Raw genomic sequence first — 25,281 nt, 5'->3', positions numbered from 1 at the left:
GATTCTTCTTTATCCAAGTAAAAATATTTAATCTTTATTATTTCCTAACAGTTTGTATACAACATTACTTAAGAGGTAAAAAAACTAGGAACTAAATATTTCAATATATCTTGAAAAATCAAAAACTATGTACAAGGTACAATATTATCAAGCTAATTTACTAAGCGTAACAAACGATAAATACGTGCACATTATACAGAATTGATTTAAACGTTACTGTTAAACTACGCCATGAGCGGCCAAGATACGGTTATATTTCTATTTTACATGATGCTTGCAAATTCCACAAACACAGCGATCATCCTCACAACAAAAACTGCGTTGTTATGCTTTCTCGGGATTTTGTTCTACGATTTATTAAATTTTATATATTATATATCTTAATTTAATTTTTCCCCCCAAAAATTATTGACAACAAAATATTAATGAATCAATAAAACTTCAAAGAAAATTTTTATTCAAATAAATTTTTCAAGATGACATGAATACAATTGAATGACAGGTTGCAACATTTCGCATGGATTGCATTTACATTTCATCGAACACACTCTTCTCGATTATCAATGAACCGTAGCCACGCTCAATTGCGTATATGATCATGAATTGCGCGATCAGATTGCTCCGATGAAAATTACGTTCAATACCTTTTTTCCTCCTTATCAAATGTTTCAACAAGACCCGTTAACTCAACATCGTCTATGTTTTCTGAAGATAAGAACAAAACTTTCGTAATACGATGCAATATGTTCATAATCGTAATGCTATTTTACATCAGTGTGATATAGAAAATAAATGTTAATAAAATATAAATGTTAAAAAATGTTAATGAAAATGTTTTTGGTATAGGAATTGCGTAATACTGATTAATATCATGTATTACTAGCGGTAAGGGTTAAAAGATTTGATTGGTTATAGACGGAATTGATTGACATTTTGATCGTTTAAATCGCATCGCTTTATTTGCCTGTATATCTGTACGTAACTGCAGACACCGCCGGCCAGGATTTCATCATGCAGTCCTTACCACGTGTTCGGCGAACTAACTTAACACAAAAACCACACCTCTAATTGCAAATATTAATCTAGATAGATAAATTATTTCAAGCCACAGATAAGTCGATTAAATAAAAAGAACAAAAATAATATTTTTTTAGATGACGAAAAAATAATATGTATCGATATAGAAAATTTGAAATAATAACAGTATAAAAATTTCATACCCACAGAATCCATTCAATAAATATATACATATCTAAATATTTATTATTTATTCTCACACACTCTCTTTTACTACTAACATTGAACTTCGATACCAGAAAAAGAGAATTAATTGCAATATTCGTGTAGTTAATTATTCTGGTATGATTTTAAAGATTATGGATAAACCGAAATTGGACTATTGATCATTACATAGGACGTTCGACCTCTAGCGGTTGCCTGATGAAACGCAGTGGACGCTCTTCCGCGGACAAAAACTTTCAGTTTATTCTCGTTTATTCTTGTCTGGACAGCACGGCACTCTCTTTCAGTCGGTGTTTCGCGGTAGAATACTGTGGTCGTGTGGCACGAGTACGAGCCACACTCGTGTAGTGTACACTGTACAGTGGCGTATTTGTGTTGTAATAAATTCACTGATCCACTGTACTGAACCGCTGTTTGCCAGAAATGAAGTAACATTGGATTACGAGATCGGTCCTTACGTGCCACGTTCATCTTTATACACCTTAAAATCACCGAATAACTTTTGTGTCCCTAACGGTAGGTATGCATGTACACTCCATTTACATTTGAAACCCATTATTACACTATCGCTCCCTCTATCGCTATTTAAAAGCTAATATACTCGATTTAAATAACAAAACATACGACGACCGATGATCAAAGTTCTTTGATCATCAATTCAAATTGATCGATTTCCAAATTAAGCTCTTGCGCGAAGATATTTAATATTTATGTGGTCGACGATAATTAATCGCGATCATTATGGATTTTATTATAATGAATCATGATCAATACAAATTTCATTCCATATTCTGAAATTCATTGGCACGCTCCGAACTGGTTAAGCCATTAAGCAAGAGAGGTTTCTCAAATATGGGTAGTATATTTTTGTACCTAAATCTAAGACGTCACGTCAATCTGGATAGTACACACATTTACAATTCTACTGGTTCTCTTTATTTCTCTGTTAAATTCCCACCCATCAGCATACGTACATTTTGGAAGATTTAACGCACGCGCATCGAACCAGCTGCATTCGACTATTTATTGTAAATCCTTAACCTATACCTTTCTATACAGTATACGAAATTCAAAGAAATGAACGGCATTTTAATACAGTGAAATTTTATTCCCTCTTATTTTACATCTTACCTTCCGAGCTCTTTGTGAGTTTTATGTTCGTATAAACTTATCGATTAAATAATTTTAAATGACTTAAGATTAGATTCAAAGGTTATTGATGTATCGTTAAAAAAATGCGATTCATCTTAATTCAGAAGACTAAATGTTAGTTTTGTAATAGCTACCGTTGAACGAAATCTATTCTCGATTACTGATAACATCCTAATGGCAAGTTTATGAGTATGGAAACTCTTCTTTTTAATATTACATTAATAAAGTATAATAACAAATAACATAGAATTTGAAAATTTAAAGAATGATGATTTATAAATATAACGGTTGTTATAATGCATAAGCTATAAACTTTACAAGGTGTTTCATCACTACAGCCACGCCGCGACCAGCACGTGGTGTTAAGTTTGTGTAGACACGACTTGTATGGCTCGTGATAGCAGTCCCATCGCACGGTAGCTAATGTATGATGTAACTTCGGGTCGATATTTCGGACCTGCGCATCGAAACTCCCATTCTCTGTACAGGCTAATTCGTTCGTTACCCTTTCACCACACGGAAATCGATTTTTCTTCTAACTAATTTACACTTTTTATCGCGACAGTATGTTATTATGCTGTATGCTTATCGATACATAACACGTCAACATCAACCCAATAATTGATGAACTCATTGATATGTGACTCTATAATATGGTTGAAAAATCATCTCTGATTTCCATTTTATCGCTTTGCCATTCGAAAAAACAAAGGCTTAAGGAATTGTTTGTAATAAAGGTAACTGTTATAATGAATCGCATTATGTTAACACAGTCAATTGAACAAACTGTTATAGACTCAATTAATTTTTTTTTATCAAATATGTAACATTTGAAAAAGTTGGCGACGAATTGGAACAATCGTTTGTATAAATAGACAGATAAAAGAGTATTGTTATTATAATTATATTTATAATTAAATTTTTAAATATATATTCAAATCATCTATCAGAAAGCGAATCCATTGTAGCTAATGCATTTTTATTCTAGATTTTATGTTCTTTCATTGACTAGTTTTTATGATAATATTCTGCAATATTCTACATATGTGTACATTATGTACATTGTGTACATTAATGGATATTTTTCGCGACCATTTTGATATTTCCTACATACCAACATTTTTATATTTTTTGTGAATTAAATGAAATCTTACTTATTATTAAAATTGTAACCTTTCAGTATATCTACAGTATAACTAACGAAAAACGCAAAAGAATTATAAAATTTTCAATTTTTTACGTTGCCTATTATAGCACTGCCAAATAATATGGGCTGCACCAGAAACATGGGCAGAGACATATTTCTTGGAACGTAAGGAGACTCTGGCCAATCCTGTTTCAAAGTAGTATGAAAGGGTTTTAGTCGACTTTGTCCATGCAACGATAAGTTCTTGGAACGAAAGGTATTTGGCGTTCTTAACCTAATAGGGAGAGCTCCCCTGTGTGAATGACATCGCTGCGTGACCGAACGGAGAGGTCTTCCTTTTTGACTTTGGTAACGCGTTTTCTTTTTTTTTTTTTTTGCTGTTATTATCAGTTATTGTTTACCTGGAATTGTTCCCAATTAATTGCGCCACTTTTTCTGCTTTTATAAAGTACAGTATATAATAAAATACACCAATTTAGTGGTGTCAAAATTAATTAAGAAGTTACACTATCAGTTATGACTAAATAAAATTATAGTCGAACGATATCACACTGTAAAAGGATATTAAAATACATTATGTATTTTTAATTTCACGTTCAAGTCGTGTTATTTATCTTTAGTCATCTTCAATGTTTTTAATTTTACCTACATTCTTTTATACTTTTAATATATACTTTTAATTTGGTGTTTTGTATAAACAATATGTGAAATCGTTAAACAAAATCATTACCGCAAAGTAGAATTGACCACTTGAGTAATTTTTAGACTTCCTTGTTTTTTAAGTAATGAACATTAGTCCTCGATATTTGGAAAAATGCGCGGTAGTCAGCGTATAAGTTGGCTTGTTCGAGCGCGGTGGACAGCGTATAGCTCGCTGTGGCGCGCGCGGTTGGCTAAGTGTTAATAATAATTTCCTTGAATTGTAAGAGAAATTTTAAAGGTTCGGTACAATTTGATTCGAAGAAAATCTGTAGTAGAAAAGTAAATCTAAAAAAATAAAGTTTCTAGGAATAATTCCAAAGTACATAAATGTAGCATGAGCATCAAGCTCCCTGAACTCGAAAGGAAACCGGTCGAAGGTGAAACTATTCAAGAATCTTTATGTAGTATAAATAATTTTATTAACCTTGTAGTTCCGTACCAACTTTATCATACATATGTATCTATCTAACATGTAACTGTAACGAGATTGACTTTCTTTGTTACTTGTCTATAGTCTATCGGTGGGTGCGTAAAGGTCATGTGGAGGTCAACTTTGTTTTTTAAACAGAATTATATATTTTTTAGTACGTTAATCGGTGCAGATTCAGATTCTCTATAGGAGATTAATAGCTTACCTATGTCAAAAAATTATTCATTTAGTAGATATTTCAACTTTTAATCGTAAAACTTGTCGTATGAAAGACAAGGAAAATAAATACAAAAGTAGTATCTTACGTCTTTCCTTTTCTATGATAAGTATTTTTTATTTTTTTTTTTTTTTTTTTATTTGGAAGAATTTTACAATCGATTCTCATTGAGAATTACGAGTAAAATATGATAAGTTATGTGAAAAAGTTGTCAGTAGAATTTTCTCTTAAGGGAATACACAACGTCACATTATTTACTTCTGCTACGATGCTTGTGTTACATGACATAAGCTTCGTCCAATAACAACCGTTATTTATCCTCCCACCTCCATCTGCATAAAGTACGACTCATGACATCATTGTCCATTGACTTTTACGCCTTTTTTTGTCAATTCGATAATGTTACGGCGATGATAACTTAATTTGTTTTGATGTTCCGTCGTAAAATTCGGATTTTACTTAGCGTCTATCATACACATATTTAGTATCTATTATACGCGTATTGCCGTATGAAGCCGGCATAAGGTTGCGATTTACTCAAGCAATTATTGTTAGATGACAACGGTCTAAGGATAGGATGAATAAAATCGACCACCCGCAGTGATTAATTGTTCTATTCGAAATGCTTTCTTCTCCTTTATTGCTCTTGAAAAGATCAATTCTACGAACCGGTCATAGAGATAAACCTTGACATCTACACAACGAACTAGAAAACGTAGTCTCGAGGTGACCTAGTTTTCAAATGCGTTCAGCAACTTCGATACAGGTGACTATACTATCGAACACGTGTTTTTCACTAATACAACGATGCTATTGAAATGTAATGATTAATGAAATAAACACGAAAAAAAATTTTAAATGCTACAGTACGAAATTTGTTAAATAATATTTCCCACTCATATAATGTGTATTTTATTCACGTTACAAGTAATTATCGAGTCGTTCTTCATCTAAGATTTATTAAAATATTGCAAATCGCAAAATTTTTGGTCTAAATGTGTCTTTCCGAGAGTATTTTGAGTCGCCAAAGTCAAAAATCAGGGTCATTTTTCACGATAATAAACGGTTTTAAAAATTCGTCCTCACGAACATTTGACGAATGTCTTAACATTAGAAATTCGCGCGAAAAACGATTCACATTTTGCTTCAGCAACCTTGAAAGTCCGTATGAAACGTCATTCTAACCGAATATATTATCGTACGAATATTATAGTAGAACTTTTATCTGTTTCAAATATATCTCGTATGACGTTTAATTTCCTTCCTTTCTTGTTATTGTCAATCTCGTAGTAATCGCTATATAAAAGCAAGAAGATCATGACTTATAACTTTATATTAGAAGTACTAGTAGTTCTGAAAAATTGCTTCATCATGTTTTCACGAAAGAAAAACAAACGTGTAAAAATACATAGGTAATAGTTAGAATTTACATGGAAATAACAATTCTGAGGATGATTCTTTTGCTTATTTGGCTAATCCTATGCGTGAGTGAGAGCGAAGATTCTCTAAATTTAAACGCTAACTCTAAATAATTCTCTAAAAGTAAAGAAAAACTAGAACGAAAACTCTATTGATCGACCCCCTCTCCAATTATAAACTGGACCTTTCAAAGGTCAAAAATCGTTGATTTATTTATACAATGATTATAGAGAAAAATACATAAAATGCCGAATCATTCCGATAAGTTTATAAACTTGTGATCATTCGATCGATACTTGCAACATTTATTAAATTTTGCAAACAACTATTACAGGTTGCTGAATGACATTGCTAAAAAAAGTTTGCAAGTAAACATTGTCGGGGTATAATCTGCTAAAACCGTGAATCATGCGTACTTACTAGCGTTTTGAAATTGAACAGAAGATATGAATAATTATACGGTATTATTAATAGACAAAAATATTTTCATTGACTAGTTTCTATCTTTACATAATCTTTTTGTGATCTTCTAAAATTGCATTATATCTGAAATACTTGATAATAGAAATCTGAGATTTGCATTTTGTTTAATGAAGTAATTTAAAAGATAGTACAAATTCGATCGCTTGGATTGATTTCATTTGTTACGGTTCATTTAACATTTAATATACAATTAAGCCAAAATGAATCACGATTAATTATCTAAAGTTTAATATGTAGAACTCTATTTAATTGCAGAAGCGAACACGTAGAATATGTTTTTCACTAAGTACATAGATCCATGGCGGCGAAGTTCAACAAAACAGTTATATCTTTATACAACTATGACGACAAAGAACTATCGTACCATAAATCATTGTAAATATTATCGTTGCGACTTGATTTGACAGAGTAGGAGTGAAGCATGGGGTCACTAACATTAACCTTATCTTTTTATTTACATGCATTATACATACGAATCAGACAAAGTTTCTTTTTCGTGATTTTCCATTCCACGTGATTTCTATCTTCTACGCCGAATTTATTTCCGAAACATTTCTTTCTTTTGCTTTTTTTATACACATACATGGTTGATTGGTAATCTGATAATAACATTAACTGTAAAATTGACCACAATGAACGAGAGGTTAACTCTGAAAGTTGAACGACCTAATTTTCCATGTAACACTCGCTCCTGTAATTGTCGCCTTAACAAGGATAGATTAAAGATTAATTAATTTCAATGTGAATAGCTAGGAATGTCGGCACAATTAATATCGTAGTTCTCTTATCTGATTTTACGTCGTTCGTTGTCAGTATATTTGCTGAAACGTTATAAAAATGGGGAACGAACTGTTAGGGAAGAAAAAACTGCGATAGGTGATCTGGAAATGCACTATCGAGTTTAAGTGCACAGTAATTACATAATTTTTCTTTTATTTCGTCTATTCACACAAGTGTGCAGTTTCTATTCGACGAAATAGCGATGACTGCATCGCAACCGCAACTAGTTTCATGCATAAGCGACAACAAATTGTCGTGTCATATTTATTTTGTTCTCTTATCAGATGGTGTCACTTTATTGTATAATAACACTTAAGCTATAACCTTATATGCAACATTGCAGGGTTTGCTATAGATACCGATTATCGTACAGCATATAAATGAAACCAAAATATTTTCGCATAATTGCCGTGACTCGAACCTATCAGCACAAAAATTCCAATTACATTCTCAAAAGGAATTCTGTGATTTTATTCATTTTAATCATTTCCCTATTCAACAGACGAATAAAAAACGTAATATTCACTATGAATATGAATTATTATATAACATATAAAGAGAGCAGTCGAGGTATAAGATCGAAAAATTCATTTATAAAAGAAAGAATTCATTAAATTTCTAATTTTAAATAGTGGAACATACTTGAGAAATTCTAACGTATAAAAATAGCAATCAAAATATAGGATCAGGAGATTTATAAAAAAATAAAATAAATTTCTAATTTTAAATACTAGAATGTACCTGGAAATTTTTCAGCGCCATGTTTCAATTACTCTTATAACCTTAAATTATGAAATTCTATAATATTGTGCGGCTAAGTGCTTTTATCTCATCTTTCTGTAACTTGAAAAACTCTTTCATTCCGACGCAGCTCCTAATCGTAGACAAATGATTTTTGTTAGAGATTCAAGCAGTATACTGTATTTTAATTAGCACCTCTGCGACGGCGCGATTGTGATACCGTATTGTCAATGTGGCGCCTCGTAAGGCGTCTTTGGATGCAGCCGCACAATCGTATACTTAGAACCTCTAACCACGTGTATAACAATTTTCGCAACGTCATGTCGACTATCCTGTTCCGTAAGTTACAATTTTCTCTCCTCTTGTTTTCTGAGAATCGTTGACGCGTAGAAAGAAATTTACATAAATTGGGCTTTATTATCGCCACGAGGAACGTAAAAATTAATCTCAAATATAGATACGTCTTACGTGGCAATCAAAATTACATATCTAAATGAAACATTTCCAAATTTAAGACACACATTTGAAGCCAATATTTCAAGCATAAAGTGATTTGCACTTCCCACGTAATAGCGATATCTAATTTTTGGCACAATGCAACGTCATTTTTTTAAATGCATCGCGAATAAAAATATAAAAAAACACGGGATTAAATTATTAAATACAGTGAACGCTTGAATGGTAATAATAATGGTACTCCGCGTAATAAAAGAGTATGTACTACTGACATATAAACTGTCTCGGAATATAAATGTGTAATTTACGCGCAATTTGACCAGATGTCGTGAGTCAAAGTTGTTCTACCGGTTTCTCGGTTATCTTGCAATGAATGATCAATGGCGAATGAGATTTCAATCTGCATTGACAATGAGTAACACGAAAGTGTAGGTTGTTAAAATTAATATGTCATTACTGTACTCCAATTCGAAATATTTTTTTTCTTTCTTAATATATACATATGTACCTAATTTAGTATTTATTGAAATCTCTTTATGTCTCGGATTACTTTGAAACCTTATTTATATTATATATATAAATATTTTTAATTACATATATAATAATAAAATATTATATATAAATTACATAAAATATATATACTCACACTATATATATTCAAATATATTTACAAATTAAAAATTATTTTTTTATCGAATCTACAGTAAAAATTATTATAGAATCACGAATACTCATATATATATATATATATATATATGAGTCGGAGATGAAAGAACACCGGAGTCTTTGGAATTTTGGTTAATCCCGCAATATTGTAACCTAGAGTCTACTATAGCTGTAATTAAACAATTCTAGTTATTCAATCCGATTGTAATTGTTCGAAAGTTGTGATAATGAGCTTGGGCTCGAGGCGACAGCCAGTCGCCGAACGTAGCCGCGGTCACGGGATGAACGCTTTGTCTAACAAAGGCATGGAATAATTCTATAGCTATTCTACAGTTATAGCTCAGACCCTATTCTTCGAGTAAAATGATTGCCAGATGTCGATACGTCTCCGCAGTACATGTTCAGCTAATCCGAGGGCCCGTTATAAATCTTAAGATTTAGTCAATTAAAGTCCTTCAAACAGACAAACAGTCTTTGTCCCAACTACGGGAAAATAGGGGAGACCTATTTTTCAACGAGCGGCGTCTCCCACTAGCAACTTTCCCTCGAGGGCGGCTAGCATCTCTTTCTAACCACCGGTATGGAGATTGACCAATTAGCAGCAACACTAATTTCCCTTACTTTCTAAACGAAGGCTTTTCTCGACGAATCCGATGATCTCGTGTCCTTAGACACACCCCAATATAGTTTTCCTCTGTGGCACCATCGGGACGGGAAAGTCATTCCCGCTCGCGATCTGAAAAAGAGTAAGCCCTTACGACCAGGGAACAATACGCATCCGACTTAGATTTTGTGAGTACGTTCATCTATCATCCCGTCGACCACGGATTCGTTATTGAACCTAGGATCATTGTCATTAGTTTCTCGAGTACCTAACTACCACGGTTACTTGTCCGGTTCTATAATAATCGTATTTGCACTAGTCAATGTCTTCTCTATTGCATAGCGACAACGTGTAACCCAAACGAAGATTCGTTTCACGCCCCTAACCCTAATTCTAATGTAAACCCGGTATATATATATATATATATATATATATATATATATATATATATATATATAGTCTAAATAAATCTAGATTCGATAAAACAATAATTTTGCAATCGTACATATATTAGAATATATATTTGAATATATATATTGTGGGTATATAAATAAATCACTACGAATTTCATTTTCGAAATCGAAAATCGAAATTTTACGGCCTAAAGGACCTAAGTATGACTAACAAGAGATAGAAGTGAACGAATAATGAGCAAAACTGTAAGTAAATTGCTTTGAAAAGGCGTTTACAAGTGTTCAAACACAATAGGTGGCCCAAAAGCATGTAGTCGCAAGGGACTACTTAAAGCTTTTATTGAGGTACAAGATTAAGGCTCCTCAATAACGTTCGAGCGTTTGGAAACTTAGCTCTGGTGTCCTATTGCACCTATTGTCTTAGACCCTCTATTGTGTAAACCCTTTTCTTCTAAACGTAGAAACACTCCCTTTGTTTGTACCAGCAGTTACCAACCACCCTGTATATATTCAAATATATGTACAAATACAAAATTATTTCTTGTCGAATCGTAAATACGAGGTGACTGAGAGATTTAGGTGATGGTCCCCAACTATTTTTAGACCCGACGCGCGCATCCGTTAGTGGTCACCGTATTACAAATTGCCAACGGTTCTATATTTTTGAGGACAATGTCCGATGTTACGTCAAGGATGATCGATAAATGCTATTCTCAATGAAACACTTTTCTACGGTTTCACTCGCCAGCACTCTGTCCTGATGCATTTCACTTGCAAATGTCACTACGTATCGACAATTTCCTTTTCTTTATTATTATTCATCTTAGAGTCATGGAGAGACCTGTAAATATTATATCATAATTATAGAAGAGGAATTTTGAAATAAACAACATTGCGTAAAATTAGACCGAAATAAACGTTTAAGATTACTTAATAGCTATTCTGATATCTGGGACTTTTAGTTAATTTCTTATATTATTATCTATTATTATAATTTATAATTGTAATTGTAATTGGAAAAAAAGTGAATAAGTTTTTATTTTTCGGAGAAGTAATCTTATATATTTGAAGATCGTAAAGTAAGACACAGTACAAATATAATATAACATTAGGATTCTAGTAGAAAAAAATTAAGCAATTTACTTTATGAGAAACGGTCTTTATTCAATTTCTAAGAAAGAATTTGCATGCTACAATAATATTAGCGAACAAAGGAGTCTTTCATCCGTTGGCCTTTTTAAACAACGTAATTATACACATTTAAATCATTCAATTGTGATGCATTCAAAAGAATTCATCTGAATAGGTTTAAACGATCGGTATTACTCAATTTATTTCGGTATCAGAAAATACTGCTTATGCTGAAAAGCCCGTTATTTTGTTTTCTACAACTCTGTTAAAAGATTTTCTTTGTGCCATCGATTACTTATGTAGAAAACATTTTGGTCAATCACTGCCACACAACATTATCTAACTTGATTAATCTACTGATTATATGTATTTTAATTCGCACGTACTTACATCAATATGTACGATAATTTCAAATATTTCGAAAGTTTGGAGTTCTTAATTTTAAAGTGATTTAAAGATTTAAAAAGCCTAATTTCAAAATTATTAAGTATTATTTAAGTATCTTTAAATATCTTTGAGCCCTTGTCAACCTTTTGTTATCTATAAACCTTAAATTTCGCAAGAACCTTGCTATTGCCCGAGAATTTTTAATTTACTTTTAGTATAACGATATGATAGTAAAGTAATATACTTTTAGTATATACTCACATTAAATACTATATACATTTATATTTTATTATTATTAAAAGTATTAATAAATTAAAAAATTTATTAATATTATTTGAATATTTGCTAGTTTAGTTTGAATTCTTATAATATCACGAAGACAATTGTTGATATTGTATCAGGTAACATTCGCGCGTTTATGTTAATTTTCCATACCAGCCACCCACGGTTATGCATTTCCGCGTATTTACACCATTAATACACTTAGAAACGCAAGGCCGAGGTCTTGAAAATAAATACTGTTTCTACATGATGTTTTACGTAATAATACTTCGATTCTACGTAGATCAACTCATTTTAGAGTTGCAATATGATAAAAATAATTTCATAGCAATTTATAATCTCCCTTGTTTAAACAAGGAAAAGTGGGTTTTTCCCATGTTCGACGGCCACTGGTGGCAGACGCACATGATAGATCTATATTTCATGTATCAATGAAACTATTTTTATATGTTTTATACTGCATTAATGTCGTCACACCATTGTAGTAACGATGGTAATAATACAAAATTTGTAACTATTGACATTTGTTCAAATTATATATCTCTGCTAATCTTGGTGCACTGGTCACCGGTGATCCCCGTGGCATTCAACGTGTTAATTTCAATCAGGTGCCACAAATTTCCTATGCAACGATTTACAAAGAGAAACAAATGTGTATTCTATACCAGATATTTAACTTTTACGATATCAGTAGCTCTCCAAATATTGTCAACGATTATTCTGCTGATAAAGTCTTATTTCGAGCTAGACTTAGACTATACTAGCGTATACTGAGGTTGGACTTCAAAAAGCTTTTACGGAAACACGTTTTTCATTTTATCTAATATAGTAGTACCATATGTACTATAAATGCTATAATATGATCGCGTTATTTATATATAATTCCTATCAATTGTACTATCAATACCGATCAACGATAATAATATCCTAAAAAAAAAAAAAAAACAAAGAATTTTATTATTATGATTTAACGAATTAATGATAACAATTTCCATCGAGTCAAAACGTATAATCAATTGCACTGTTTTGATGTAAATCGAGTAAAAGGCGTAGGCTGTAAAGAAGAAGAATACCGATAGTCGGTCGCGTATGCATAACTTTGCATTGTAAATCAAATAATAATTAGTTTGTAAACTTATGATAGTAGTATTATTTCACTTTCCATCGTTTAACTCTAATTCACGAGTGTGGAAAATTGTTTGTGCAAATAAACGCGATATATACATTAATTTGTTTTAAAACCAGCTTATGTTTTTTGAATTTACGCTATTTTAAATGTACACTCGTGATATTGTAATATGTGCTACTGTATGTTGATATCTTTTTGTAATATTAATTTCGTTTGTTGCAGATAACGTACAATAATCAAACCAAGATATACACATACAAGCATTCACAATGGCAAGTATCAATGAAAATACATTATTTTATAAAAGAAAATGAGTTGTTATTTAGAATTTTATTATATAATGACCGTCTTTTACAGGAATACAAAGCGCCGACAGAAATGGACACCTTCCTACCCCAAGATGGGTCTAATGCGAAGGATGGTGTATTGTCCAAGTAAGAATTTACTATATATTTACATAGTTTCGACTTATTCACAGGTTCAGATTAATTGCCTATTAGCTAAAGAAATCGTATTAACAAAAATATCATCGTGAAACACAACAATCTTGTTGATTCGCTAAGCAAAGATGTTAAACAAAGTAGAATTTATTCATATTTATTGCAGATACAAAGTGCAAGTCGCTCCACGAGATATTGAGGTCGGACAGGGTGATGGAAAAAGCTTCGACCCCTTCAATGAACGAAAAGTTGATAACCCGACGACGTAAGTCGCGATATGGCAATTGATATAAAAATATATAATTAACTGATGTTCTTAACTTTTATGTTAGATACTCAGGGTTATTATATTATTTGTGATGTTTAATCAAAAATAAGTAATATCTATGTTATATAATGTTAAACAGTATGAAAGTTAAATGCACTGTAAGTGACACATTTATACCAAAATAATTGCAGCAATAATAGTCCGTAATTTGCTTTCAGGGACGGTGACACATTAACGCATTTGTTAAAAGCTGCCCTTGGAACGGGTATATTATCCATGCCAATTGCTTTCAAGAATGCTGGACTTGTCGTTGGTGTATTTGCCACAATTCTGGTGGCGTTCGTATGCACACATTGCGCCTATATTTTGGTACATAAATACCAATGATATTGAACACAATAACCGAAGCAATAAACTAAGTTACGATTCATTAATATTTTAGGTAAAATGTGCACATGTTCTATATTACAAAACGAGGCGTACAGAAATGAGCTTTGCCGATGTAGCAGAAGTAGCGTTTGCCACGGGACCACAATGGGGGAGAAAATTTTCAAAACCGATCAGGTAAGATATCATGACAATAATATACAATATTTATATTTATGAAATAAAGTTTAAAAATATCTAAGGAATCGTGTTTTCAATAGGATAATAACCACATAATATGTTATTTACAGATACCTTATACAGATCAGTTTATTCACAACGTATTTTGGTACCTGTAGTGTGTACACAGTGATCGTTGCTGCAAACTTTGATCAGATCAATAAGTATTATTATGGGGAATCGAAATTCGATATCCGGTACATGGCAGCCACTTTAATTATTCCAATGGTACTGCTCAGTTGGGTACCAAATCTGAAATATCTTGCACCTGTTTCCATGGTAGCCAATATATTCATGGGATCAGGTTTAGGAATAACGTTTTATTACTTAGTTACGGATATGCCATCTATCAGCTCTGTACCTTTATTCGCGCCCATTCAAGACTTCCCGCGATTCTTCAGCATTACTATCTTTGCAATGGAAGCAATAGGTATTATTCGACTATTTAAAGGAATATTGATGTTTTACTAAGAGACTGACGTTATAGGAGTTGTAATGCCACTGGAGAATAATATGAAAACACCCCAACATTTTATCGGAATTTGCGGTGTTCTCAATAAGGGAATGTCCGGGGTTACGTTCATCTACATTTTACTTGGATTCTTGGGATACGCGAGATATCAGGACCAAACTTTAGGCAGTATCACATTAAATCTACCAACGGAAGAAGTGTAAGGATCACAATAAAATTAACCCTTTGCGGACGGGTGTCGGTATATAACCGCCCCCGAATCTGCTCATCGTTCCGGATCGGTTCACCTTATTTTGAAATGGCTGGCATACGTCTATTTTCCTGGGCGATAATGTAATGCGTATTTACGTATGGGCATAATAAACTAAGCAGTATTATGTTTTCGATGAAAGAAAATTATAGATCTTTAGAAATTTTATCTTCCGTTTAACGTAAACTCGCGATGTAAGACAATGGTCGAGTCAAAACGAATTTCATTGGCATTACCAGACGAATCAACAAACTTTTTATATGTTTTATGTATTTTTTATAATACCTTATACACGATGCTTAAAATATCCAGAAAGGACATGTTGGATAGTAATAGTAGTGATGACGAGCATTATGAACTTGACAAGATAGGAGACGACGATAGTGCTTCAGGCAGTGAAAACGAATTCCGTTCAACAAGGAATCGGCTCAGATGTTTCAATATTTCTAGTAATAGTGACAACGATGATGAACTAAATATTGATGAAAATAATACAAGCCTCGACAATGAATAACGCAAACATTCAACGTGTATATATTCTCAACTGCGCGCGCCGATACCTCTCGTCCACAGCGACGCTCACTCGTCGAACAGCCCCGTCCGCAAAGGGCTAAGTTTGCGTTGACTATATATTATATCTTTTTTCTCTAGAGCGGCTCAAATCGTGAAGATATTAATAGCTCTTGCCGTTTATTGCACATTTGGACTACAGTTTTACGTTTGCCTGGACATTGCATGGAATAGTATAAAACATCGATTTCACGAAAGGACAATAGTAAATTATATTTTAAGAACAGCTATGGCCATAGGAGCAGGTGTGTATTTTAATTTATAACCAAATTTTCGCTATAACATTTATTTCAAATTCATAAATGTAATTTCAGAATTCTAGAAATTTAAGAAATCTGTTTATATGTTTTAGTTTTATTGGCTGTGACCGTACCAACTATCGAACCCTTTATTGGACTAATTGGTGCATTTTGTTTTTCAATATTAGGACTTTTAATTCCTGTGTTCGTCGAAACCGTCACTTATTGGGACGTTGGTTTTGGACCCGGAAATTGGGTAGCACTGAAAAACGTAATCATATGTATCATTGGGCTTATGGCTCTAATATTTGGATCTCGAAGTGCATTAATGCAAATCGCAGAACTTTACAGTTAAGAAAAATTGGTTTCATATACATAGATTTATAAATATTCCAATATTCCAAACTCCAAAAACGTTTGGAAGCCATTTAACAGGTTTTAATGCAATACATTTCTGATAATTTAATTATTTTATGATGACAATCAAGAAAATCAAATAGGATATAAATTGAAGATATCAATTTATTTTGTAAGATACGTATAATCAGAAGTTTGGTAAAATTTATATCAGAAATTTAGATGCGATCATATTATGCTTACAAGACATGTCCTAGTATTTTAGTAAGATAGAATGAATTCTAACCAACGTAACTTCGGTTGTTGTGCAAATGAGAATTCAATGAATCGAAATTAAATTCTTTTAAGAATGAGAAATTGGAAAACTAACATTCGATATAGTTCAAATAATATCTACGCACAAACAATTTATATTATAAAATGAGAACTATTAGGGGAGGTTATATGAGAAGATTTAATCGTTAATAAGTGACTAATTTGAAAATATATCTAGTAACTTACTCTGTTCCTAAAACATAATATATACTATATATATTCTATTTAATTCGTGAAGATACTAGACTGAGAGAAGTTAACAGTATTCGTAAGAAATATTTTACATCGGAGCAATACGTTGTAATTAATTTTGATTGATATTATTTATTTAACAAATTGGAATTTTTTACTTTATTATAATGATAAATTACGTTTGAACATTTTTTTATATTCTGCACATATAACTGTACCCTATTTGAAACATATTATAAAGAATTTTAAAAAGTTTTAGCTACAATTAAGATCTATAAAAATTGTTAATGCATAGAGAAGTATGTTTGCGTGTTGTTAGTCTTATAAATTAACAATCAAATCTTAAAGTATAACCTTCATTTTTCTTCCTAAATTTAATAGCATGTATTATTGTAATAATTCAAACATTTGTAAACAAGCCATAACATGTTTCATGTATGTGATTCACAGTGCAGCAAATGTTTCATTCTACTGTGTTGCATTTAATACAAATGTACATTTAAAAGAAAGCAAAATCCTTCCGAAGCAATTTTTGCTTATCGAACTTGTTATAAATCAATTGACTTTTTATACAGTTGTTGGAAATTTCTACATATTCCTGGTGAAAAAGAAATAATGAAGTGATTATAATATTTAAATACAAACCATTTTACAATATCTTTTCAATTTTTTATTCTACCTTGTCATCATACATTTCCTAAGAAATATTTCTGTATAAATAACAATATCCTATTATATAATTGGTAATTTGTATCTTAATATTTAAAGTGAAATGAGAGAATTTTTACTTCACATTTTTATTTTTCTAATGGTGCGTAATTCAAAAGCTTCTCAATTAAATCTACGTGTCCAAGAAGCATTCTACGGCAGCAGTATCGTTTTAAACCCAATGCGTCGAGAGCATCACTGTAACATATATTATATGGTTACATATAGAAGATAGCAGCACATAGACAATATTTTGATGTACTCATTATTAACAAAAATAGTTAAAAATCTCATTTCATTCATTAGAATGAAACAAATTAACAAAAATAGTTAAAAATCTCATTTCATTCATTAGAATCTTTATACCGTGAAGGTTAGAGTTCCTATTAGTGCAAACACAGTATATAAATTACGTTATTTACATTATAGTATATCTAATTTATGCCGTATTTCACTCATTTAATTTGTTTTCACAGTTTGTTATGACAATGTATATACTTACCCTTCAGTGTATTCTGCCTGTAACAAACCAAGATAAGCTTCCCATTTATTACCGATCACTTTTCCACACGTAAAACAACGTACAGGTATAATCATCGTGTTTTTAATTTGATTAAGCAGTCGGATTTTTTAGTTTCAAAGTGATATTCTCGTTGATAAACGTAAATTCCACTTGCTCAATAATATCGTTCGTTCAGATTGCGATACGATTGAAACACTTAAAGTCTAACATTTGAAACAGTGTTGCCAGCACAACTACCTAAACAAAAGTACAATTAGATAGATAATCCGAAAAAATAACAATACCAAGGAAAGCCCGTTACATTTATTACTTTATTGCTATTGTAGAGATTTAACCCAAATTTATATTACAATGGCCACTGTCTTGTAGTAAACAATGTAACGGAAGTAAAATCGTATTTCGAATTCGAAAATCTCTTTAAATGGTTCTCATTAACAACGTCATAAGCACACACAATAAAATTACCCTCATTAAGACCGTAATAAAACCTGTCTGAACCTGCAGAATCCAACTATGGGGAACAGCAGGTAATTCCAACATTGAAATACTTCAACGCTTTCCATTATAAATGCACCCTGGTACGTGACCAACGAACTAATACATCGCGACCTCAAGATACCAACAGTCAAAAAAGAAATAGCAAAATATAGCGACAGATATAACAAAAGAGTCAACAAACATCGAAACCCCCTAATTATTGGACTACTTGGTACGTCGGACCAGATCCGCAGGCTGAAGAGACACTACCCGCCAGACCTAAACGCTAGATTTAATTAGTTATTTAAATTAAGTAATATTTACTTATTTACAACATTTACTTAAAAATTATACTTATCTATAATAAGTATTAACTTATTATAAATATTTAGCCATGTCACTGCACCGCGCCAGAAAAAATTACTGAAAATTCTCAATGCGAGAATTGATTGTAAATTTTAATAAATAAAATAAAAAATTAACAACGTATTATATAAACTTAAAAATCATCCAAGAATATTGCAAATAATTTACTCGTATTGATACTAGATGCTTTAAACAAAATTTTATTTTTTCCTTTACATTATATAGTTTTCGCTACACTTTTGCTACAAATTCTATATTTCAGTTGTTAGTAGATCTAGTTTTTCTAAAATCATACTTCTCAATGTTCCATGGAAGCATAACAATATTTTGTCTACAAAAAGAATAAAAACATAAAATCTATTGATACAGATCGATCATATATATTACAATGTACAATGATTAGTACCCTAGTGTATAATTTTTCCTATTTCGAAATACAATTTGACATATACAGTGTATCGCAACAATCGTGGTATAATCAGCAATAGGGTAATTCTATGTGAAAAAGTCGAAAATATAGAATAGAATTCTTTTATATAATTCTTAGTTTTCAAAAAAATCAAATTTGAAATGAAATCACCTAAAATTAGTACAGTATGACATTTATTAAGAAAATAATACAGAAATAAGAATAAGTGATAAAGAATAACAGTATATGTAATTAGTAAGAGGGTTCGAAAAGGTAAATATACAGGTACGTGACTCGCGCGCCCGGAGACAAGCTGTGGTAGAGAGACAGCTGCTCCGATCGAAGGATATGAATAGAGGGGATGGAAGGCAGAGAGGGAGAAAGAGAAAAATAGGAGGCCGGAGCAAAGGGAGAGCACCATAAACATACAAGTTTCGGATTGGTTCTGCTTTCTCCTTTGTCTCCGGAATGTTATATACGATCAGGCTGCTTCAAAACCATCACTTCACAGTTGTATTTCGTTGAGTGCGTTTACAGTTCCGTTTCGGAAACCGGAGACATCAGAATTTTGGCGCCGTACCACCGACGCGATATCAGTGACAGTGTAAATGGTTATGTTGCCGTGCTTACTTGCCATACGCGTTTTATCGTACACGTAGCCGTATTAGATCGTTTTCAGTATCTTTATTGCACAATCGTACGGACTTTTGATCGAAATTGTGTTCACGAGTGAATACCTCCCATCAGCAATAACGTGGAATCAAGGTTATATCCTGTGCGTCTTTTTCACTCGTATTGTCAAAATCAGCTGCCATTGCTATAGCATGCGATTCTACTTGTTCTTTTCGGTTTTCCTTCTTTTTTCTTGGCTCGAGCTGTGCTCATCGTTCCCGAAATTTCATTCAGGATTTACGATTTGTTGTTATGTTTAGTCGTACTGAGTCATACGCGGCAAGTTGATACTTTCGTTTATAACGAGCAGTATATTTTACATCGAATTTATGCATCACCGATTTGACGAACACAAGCAGATACCGGAGTAAATTTCGAGTAGTGTAAATAAAATTAAATCGGTTTTCTGTAATTTCTAAGTAGATGGTAGCTGCTTTGGACATATTATACTTATTTGTTTAACAATTTTTGTCTTTTTTTTTTAAATAGTAATAGAAGATAGTAATGTTTTTAACTTTGAATTTTGTCACATGAGAACAAATGAACTAATTTTTTGACAAAGCATACATAATTATTTGAACTTTATATATATATTATAGTTTATACTATTATTGAATAGCTATTGTTACAAAATGATATTGAATCATAGTTGGAGTAATACGTAAAATACGTAATTTTAAGTTTACTTTTTATTTCTATTTGTGTATTTATAAAATGTGTTGCAGGTTTTGGAGATTGATGTTATATTGTGCATCTGTGTAACACGGAAATATAATCACACATAAAGTACATTTGTTCATTCCTGTTGAAAGAAAAATACAGACAATAGAAGTGAGGGTTAAGTGCGATAGTAAATGCAGTGGTTGAGGAAGAGATGGACCCATCAATGTTTGTTCCATACACTCCTCAAACAAACGGCGTCCCATTGGAATCCAAGCTTGCTACCTACATGGTAATTATTTGCAATTTATTTGAAAAAACTCCTAATAAAGATATTGTTTTATGTTATATTATACTATTATATATATATACACAAGATATCCATTAATAAGTTATAGAAAAGATACACATTAATATAATTTTATTATATATTTTTGAACAGAATCGTCAAAATTCAGCGATAGCTTTAGGCACTACAGTTGTTACGAAACATCTGTCAAACCTTTCTCTGGATTCACAGAAAAAGGTAACTGCCAGCCCAGAATTTGTACCTGGAAGAGCTCTTACTGGTAGTAATAATAATTCTCCGAACCTTTTCAATAATTCTTATCACTCACAGGAGAATGTGGGTGGTACTACATATTTCTACCTTGGGAATGCAGCAGCTGATGCTGTTGGAACTGAGGAAGGAACTGAAACTGTAAGTAGCTGTAGAAATTCAGAAAAGCTTTTCGTTACTTCTGCTCAATTGATTAACGAATTAATTAATATCTTTTGTGTCTAGATTGGAAATGTAGGAGCAGGTCAGATAGGCTATGTCTATCCAGGTACACCTGCACACCTCCAACCAGTAAAACCTACAAAACCTGTGTCATCTAATAGTTCTTCAGCTCCCTCAACCCCTCCCCCTCAAGCATCCTCCGGTTTTTTTGTCAGTGAGAGTTTGAGAATGGATATTGTCCAAAAAAATGCTTTAACGTTAGCACAACCTGATGTAGTACGATTTCCCGACCTACCAAACGAGGTAGATAATTATCATGAGTTGTGTCCATTGGAACCAATTCACAAACCTGCTTCAACGATGCTGGGATATCAGACTTCTACGTACAAAGCTACCAGCATTAAAAGCGGTACACGTTACTGTCTGCGACGTGTACATGGTGAATATCTCTATAACCTTATGAACTATTTAATACCGTGTAAGAGGTACGGAACTGGTAATGAAATAAGCATTTATTATGTTTTTAGATTTCAGACTTGCTAATACAAAGTGTATGATGCTGGTAGATATGTGGAAGCGAATATCACATACAAATTTAGTGCAGTTAAGAGAAGTTTTTACCACCAAGGCTTTTGGTGACCATTGTATGTATTAACGTCTTAAAACGATATTGATAAATGTATTTCTATGAAAATCTTCTTTTATGAAAATGTACTTTTATTATTTCAGCCATGGTATTTGTTTACGATTATCATCCGGGGTCAGAAACCCTATTAAATAAGCATTTTTCATCTACCGAGGTAAATGGTTATACGGATCCATTTTCCTCGGACCCTAATGCTCCTCGTCCTTATAGTCATACGAAGAATACAATTTTGAGACAACAGCATAGTAGTATGCTATCAGAAAGCGTCATATGGAGCTATATTATTCAGTTAACTGCCGCACTCCGTGTTGTACACGCTGCTGGTTTGTATCTATCAATTACATTACCTTACATCTTATTTGTTTATTGTCTAGATAATTAAGTAATTTTTTTTATTTTGATGATTTATAGGTTTGGCATACAGATGTTTAGATCCTACAAAAGTGTTACTTACATCACAAACAAGACTACGTTTAAGTTGTGTAGCTATACCAGATGTTGTTACTTTTGATGGAAATGCAGCGAATCCACTTTCGCTTATAGCACACTATCAGCAAGAAGATTTAATCGCCTTAGGAAAGTTGGTGTTGGCATTAGCATGTCGCAGTCTCCTTTCCGTCCATCGCGACAACATGCAAGCCTCCCTCGAGCTCGTCGCACGTTCCTACTCTGCGGATCTTCGAAACCTTATTCTGTTAGTATACATTTTATCTTTCTCATAGATTCTTTTTACTCATTAACTTCTAACATGATGAAAGCAGTACATTTCTTCATCAATTTAACATTTCATTGTTTAACTTGATTTATTTATAATCATCTTGAGGTAATACCTTTTATGAGAGACAGATTTTATTATAAAATTGACACTTTTGATAAAGAAAAAAGAGGTGACACATCTTATGTTACCTAATGCATCTATGTTCGTGTTAATGTATGTTCTCATAAACGAATATAATTTTATAGGTATTTACTTTCGAATCAAGCACGAAGAAGTGTAACAGATCTCATGCCGATGATTGGAGCACGATTTTATACGCAATTAGATGCAGCTCAGCTTAAATCTGATATATTGGAGAATGAACTTGCCAAGGAATTAGAAAATGGAAGATTATTTAAATTACTAGTAAAGTTGAGTACTATTAACGAAAGACCCGACCTTAATATGGAACCTACGTGGGCAGAGACGGGCGACCGATACATGCTCAAATTGTTTAGAGATTATGTCTTCCATCAGGTAGCAGCTGATGGAAGACCTTGGTTGGATATGGCACATGTTGTATCTTGTTTAAATAAGTTGGATTCTGGCTCACAAGATAAGGTATATTTTTTCTTTCCAAAATCGTATTTTTTTTTTTGTTTTGTTTTTAAAAGAAACTTCAATTTCTTTAGTAATATACAAAATATTCAAATAATTAAAAATCGTTCAATATGTACTTTAAAATGTATTTTTCTAATTTTATAGGTATGTTTGATGTCACGAGATGAACAGAGTATATTAGTAGTAAGTTATGCAGAACTACGACAATGCTTAGAGACCTCATTTGGAGAGCTGGTACAATCCACAAAAGAAGTTGTTTAGATCCGTGCCACATTTTTTCTTGGTTGACCAGATAATACATACTCTAAACTGCAAATGTGATATCACGATTGTATGTTATTTTAATCTTTATGAAGACATAGAATAAGATTTAATCTAAGAATTAAGTTTGGCGATAAGAATAATAGTACGTGAACCAGTTTGTAAGCATGATTACAAGGTTGATTGAAGGATTATATGCAAAATACATTCTGGTATTTGAATGTAATATATGTATGTGTGTAAGCAGTATGATGGTGCAAATCAGAAAGCGTCTGATCTTATTGTGAAAGCTATTACGGTAGCATACAAACAAACAAAAGATTGTACACAACGTAAAGATGTAATGAATTCTTAAGATGTTTTGTGCGTGAATACACCTAAACACAATCAGTGTATAGGATAGATCTTAGTTTTTAGGATACAACTGATAAGCATTAATTTTGAAATAAATGTTTATTTTTGAAAGCAATCTTAATCGATCCTGTGTAGTTATTTCAAAGTGACATGCCATTAAAAATCCACGATATTTCTCTGTAATAATATATCTTTATATTTTAAGTATCAATAATTATAAACGATGGTATTTGATACTCGCAGAAATCTGGTATTTCGTTTGTTCCAGTTTATCCAGCTGGCAATCTGTAGATTCGGTTCTTGAACTGTCCTATCTCCATCCCCTGCCTCTCTCCGCCTCTGTTCGACTGCTGTCCGCAATCACTCAAACTTGATCTCATTTCCTTCGCACAATTGCACGACCGCAGCACGGGCAGACTTTTGCATACACGCACACTCTCTCGATAGTATCATGCACATGGTTGCCGCTAGCGATTTATTCGTGAAATGCAACCTTAAACCAGAACTTATGCATGTATTTTTCAACGGTACACAAGTTCAGGGGTAATACCTATATATATTTTAAACAACAATTTTCCTATATATAACTTGTTGTAACGAACGAAAATTGCGTAATTACATGATTACAATGTGTCACATTATTCCTCATTTCTAATGCTCCGTATCGACGCCCATGCATTTATCCTACGTACGTCCTGTGGTTCGAATAAGTGTTTAACTTATATGTGCATGTATGGCTGACCATGGAGTCGAAATAAAAGGCATATTAGACATCTGTTTCTGTCCAAGACACGTCAACTGACTCGGCTGAACCCGTCGTTCTACACCTAATTGTCTTAATGCCGACGTGATTTACTCCCCCGTGCCGTGTCACTTCTGACAATTACTTCTCGTATACGTATCAACCATATACACGTAGTACGACCGCGTGTAAGTCTTCATTTTATTCGACATCAACCCGCTAACCCAGAGACGTCACGCTAACATTATGCGATACTTTTTTATCACATTCAACAATAATATACATTGTTCATAAAAATAATATTTCTTATTATCAATAATTTTTATGCGTCACT

General features: G+C 32.4%; 3 protein-coding genes across 9 annotated transcripts; 2 read left to right on the top strand and 1 right to left on the bottom strand.

The window, feature by feature from the left end:
• Positions 1-1,486: 1,486 nt before the first annotated feature.
• On the top strand, positions 1,487-17,069 carry LOC117233782 (proton-coupled amino acid transporter-like protein pathetic). Of its 3 annotated transcripts, none has more exons than XM_033494349.1 (10): positions 1,487-1,758; positions 13,604-13,653; positions 13,739-13,815; positions 13,988-14,086; positions 14,308-14,458; positions 14,532-14,653; positions 14,767-15,125; positions 15,183-15,366; positions 16,069-16,232; positions 16,340-17,069. In XM_033494349.1, the coding sequence occupies exons 2-10, from the start codon at positions 13,651-13,653 to the stop codon at positions 16,579-16,581; spliced, it is 1,401 nt and encodes a 466-aa protein (XP_033350240.1). In that variant the 5' UTR covers positions 1,487-1,758; positions 13,604-13,650; the 3' UTR covers positions 16,582-17,069. The 3 variants fall into 3 exon arrangements, with proteins under 3 accessions (XP_033350240.1, XP_033350241.1, XP_033350242.1); XM_033494350.1 differs by lacking the exon at positions 1,487-1,758 and adding an exon at positions 3,776-3,797; XM_033494351.1 differs by lacking the exon at positions 1,487-1,758 and adding an exon at positions 8,630-8,652.
• LOC117233783 (DNA-directed RNA polymerases I, II, and III subunit RPABC5) lies at positions 16,322-18,821 on the bottom strand. 2 transcript variants are annotated; one of them, XM_033494352.1, is made up of 4 exons: positions 18,632-18,818; positions 18,301-18,558; positions 17,884-17,996; positions 16,322-16,488 (listed from the first exon to the last, which is right to left on the bottom strand). In XM_033494352.1, the coding sequence occupies exons 2-3, from the start codon at positions 18,393-18,395 to the stop codon at positions 17,888-17,890; spliced, it is 204 nt and encodes a 67-aa protein (XP_033350243.1). In that variant the 5' UTR covers positions 18,396-18,558; positions 18,632-18,818; the 3' UTR covers positions 16,322-16,488; positions 17,884-17,887. The 2 variants fall into 2 exon arrangements, 1 of the variants encoding a protein (XP_033350243.1); XR_004493402.1 differs by lacking the exon at positions 16,322-16,488 and adding an exon at positions 17,456-17,688 and having other exon boundaries at positions 17,770-17,996; positions 18,632-18,821.
• Positions 18,822-19,942: 1,121 nt separating this feature from the next.
• On the top strand, positions 19,943-24,326 carry LOC117233850 (PAN2-PAN3 deadenylation complex subunit PAN3). Of its 4 annotated transcripts, XM_033494478.1 has the most exons (10): positions 19,943-20,338; positions 20,971-21,197; positions 21,348-21,431; positions 21,525-21,605; positions 21,690-22,065; positions 22,154-22,270; positions 22,356-22,595; positions 22,684-22,966; positions 23,236-23,590; positions 23,735-24,326. In XM_033494478.1, the coding sequence occupies exons 2-10, from the start codon at positions 21,120-21,122 to the stop codon at positions 23,849-23,851; spliced, it is 1,731 nt and encodes a 576-aa protein (XP_033350369.1). In that variant the 5' UTR covers positions 19,943-20,338; positions 20,971-21,119; the 3' UTR covers positions 23,852-24,326. The 4 variants fall into 4 exon arrangements, with proteins under 4 accessions (XP_033350369.1, XP_033350366.1, XP_033350367.1 ...); XM_033494475.1 differs by having other exon boundaries at positions 21,348-21,605; XM_033494476.1 differs by having other exon boundaries at positions 19,943-20,348; positions 21,348-21,605.
• The last annotated feature ends 955 nt before the right edge of the window (positions 24,327-25,281 follow it).

The sequence above is a fragment of the Bombus vosnesenskii genome, unplaced genomic scaffold (assembly GCF_011952255.1).
Source record: "Bombus vosnesenskii isolate JDL3184/JDL3185 unplaced genomic scaffold, Bvos_JDL3184-5_v1.1 scf7180000013299, whole genome shotgun sequence".
Lineage (NCBI taxonomy): Eukaryota > Metazoa > Arthropoda > Insecta > Hymenoptera > Apidae > Bombus > Bombus vosnesenskii.
Note: the sequence above shows the minus strand (reverse complement) of the source record. Positions and strands in the feature narration are given on the sequence as shown.

Bases quoted from the DNA above. Each gene is read 5' to 3' on its own strand.
- LOC117233850 (XM_033494475.1), top strand. From the start codon at position 21,120: ATGGACCCATCAATGTTTGTTCCATACACTCCTCAAACAAACGGCGTC. The intron at 22,271-22,355 runs GTATGTATTAAC...TTATTATTTCAG, and splicing joins CAAGGCTTTTGGTGACCATT to CCATGGTATTTGTTTACGAT. The intron at 22,967-23,235 runs GTTAGTATACAT...ATAATTTTATAG, and splicing joins GATCTTCGAAACCTTATTCT to GTATTTACTTTCGAATCAAG.
- LOC117233783 (XM_033494352.1), bottom strand. From the start codon at position 18,395: ATGATTATACCTGTACGTTGTTTTACGTGTGGAAAAGTGATCGGTAAT. The intron at 17,997-18,300 runs GTAAGTATATAC...TATATGTTACAG, and splicing joins CAGGCAGAATACACTGAAGG to TGATGCTCTCGACGCATTGG.
- LOC117233782 (XM_033494349.1), top strand. The intron at 15,126-15,182 runs GTATTATTCGAC...CTGACGTTATAG, and splicing joins CTTTGCAATGGAAGCAATAG to GAGTTGTAATGCCACTGGAG. The intron at 15,367-16,068 runs GTAAGGATCACA...TTTTTTCTCTAG, and splicing joins AATCTACCAACGGAAGAAGT to AGCGGCTCAAATCGTGAAGA.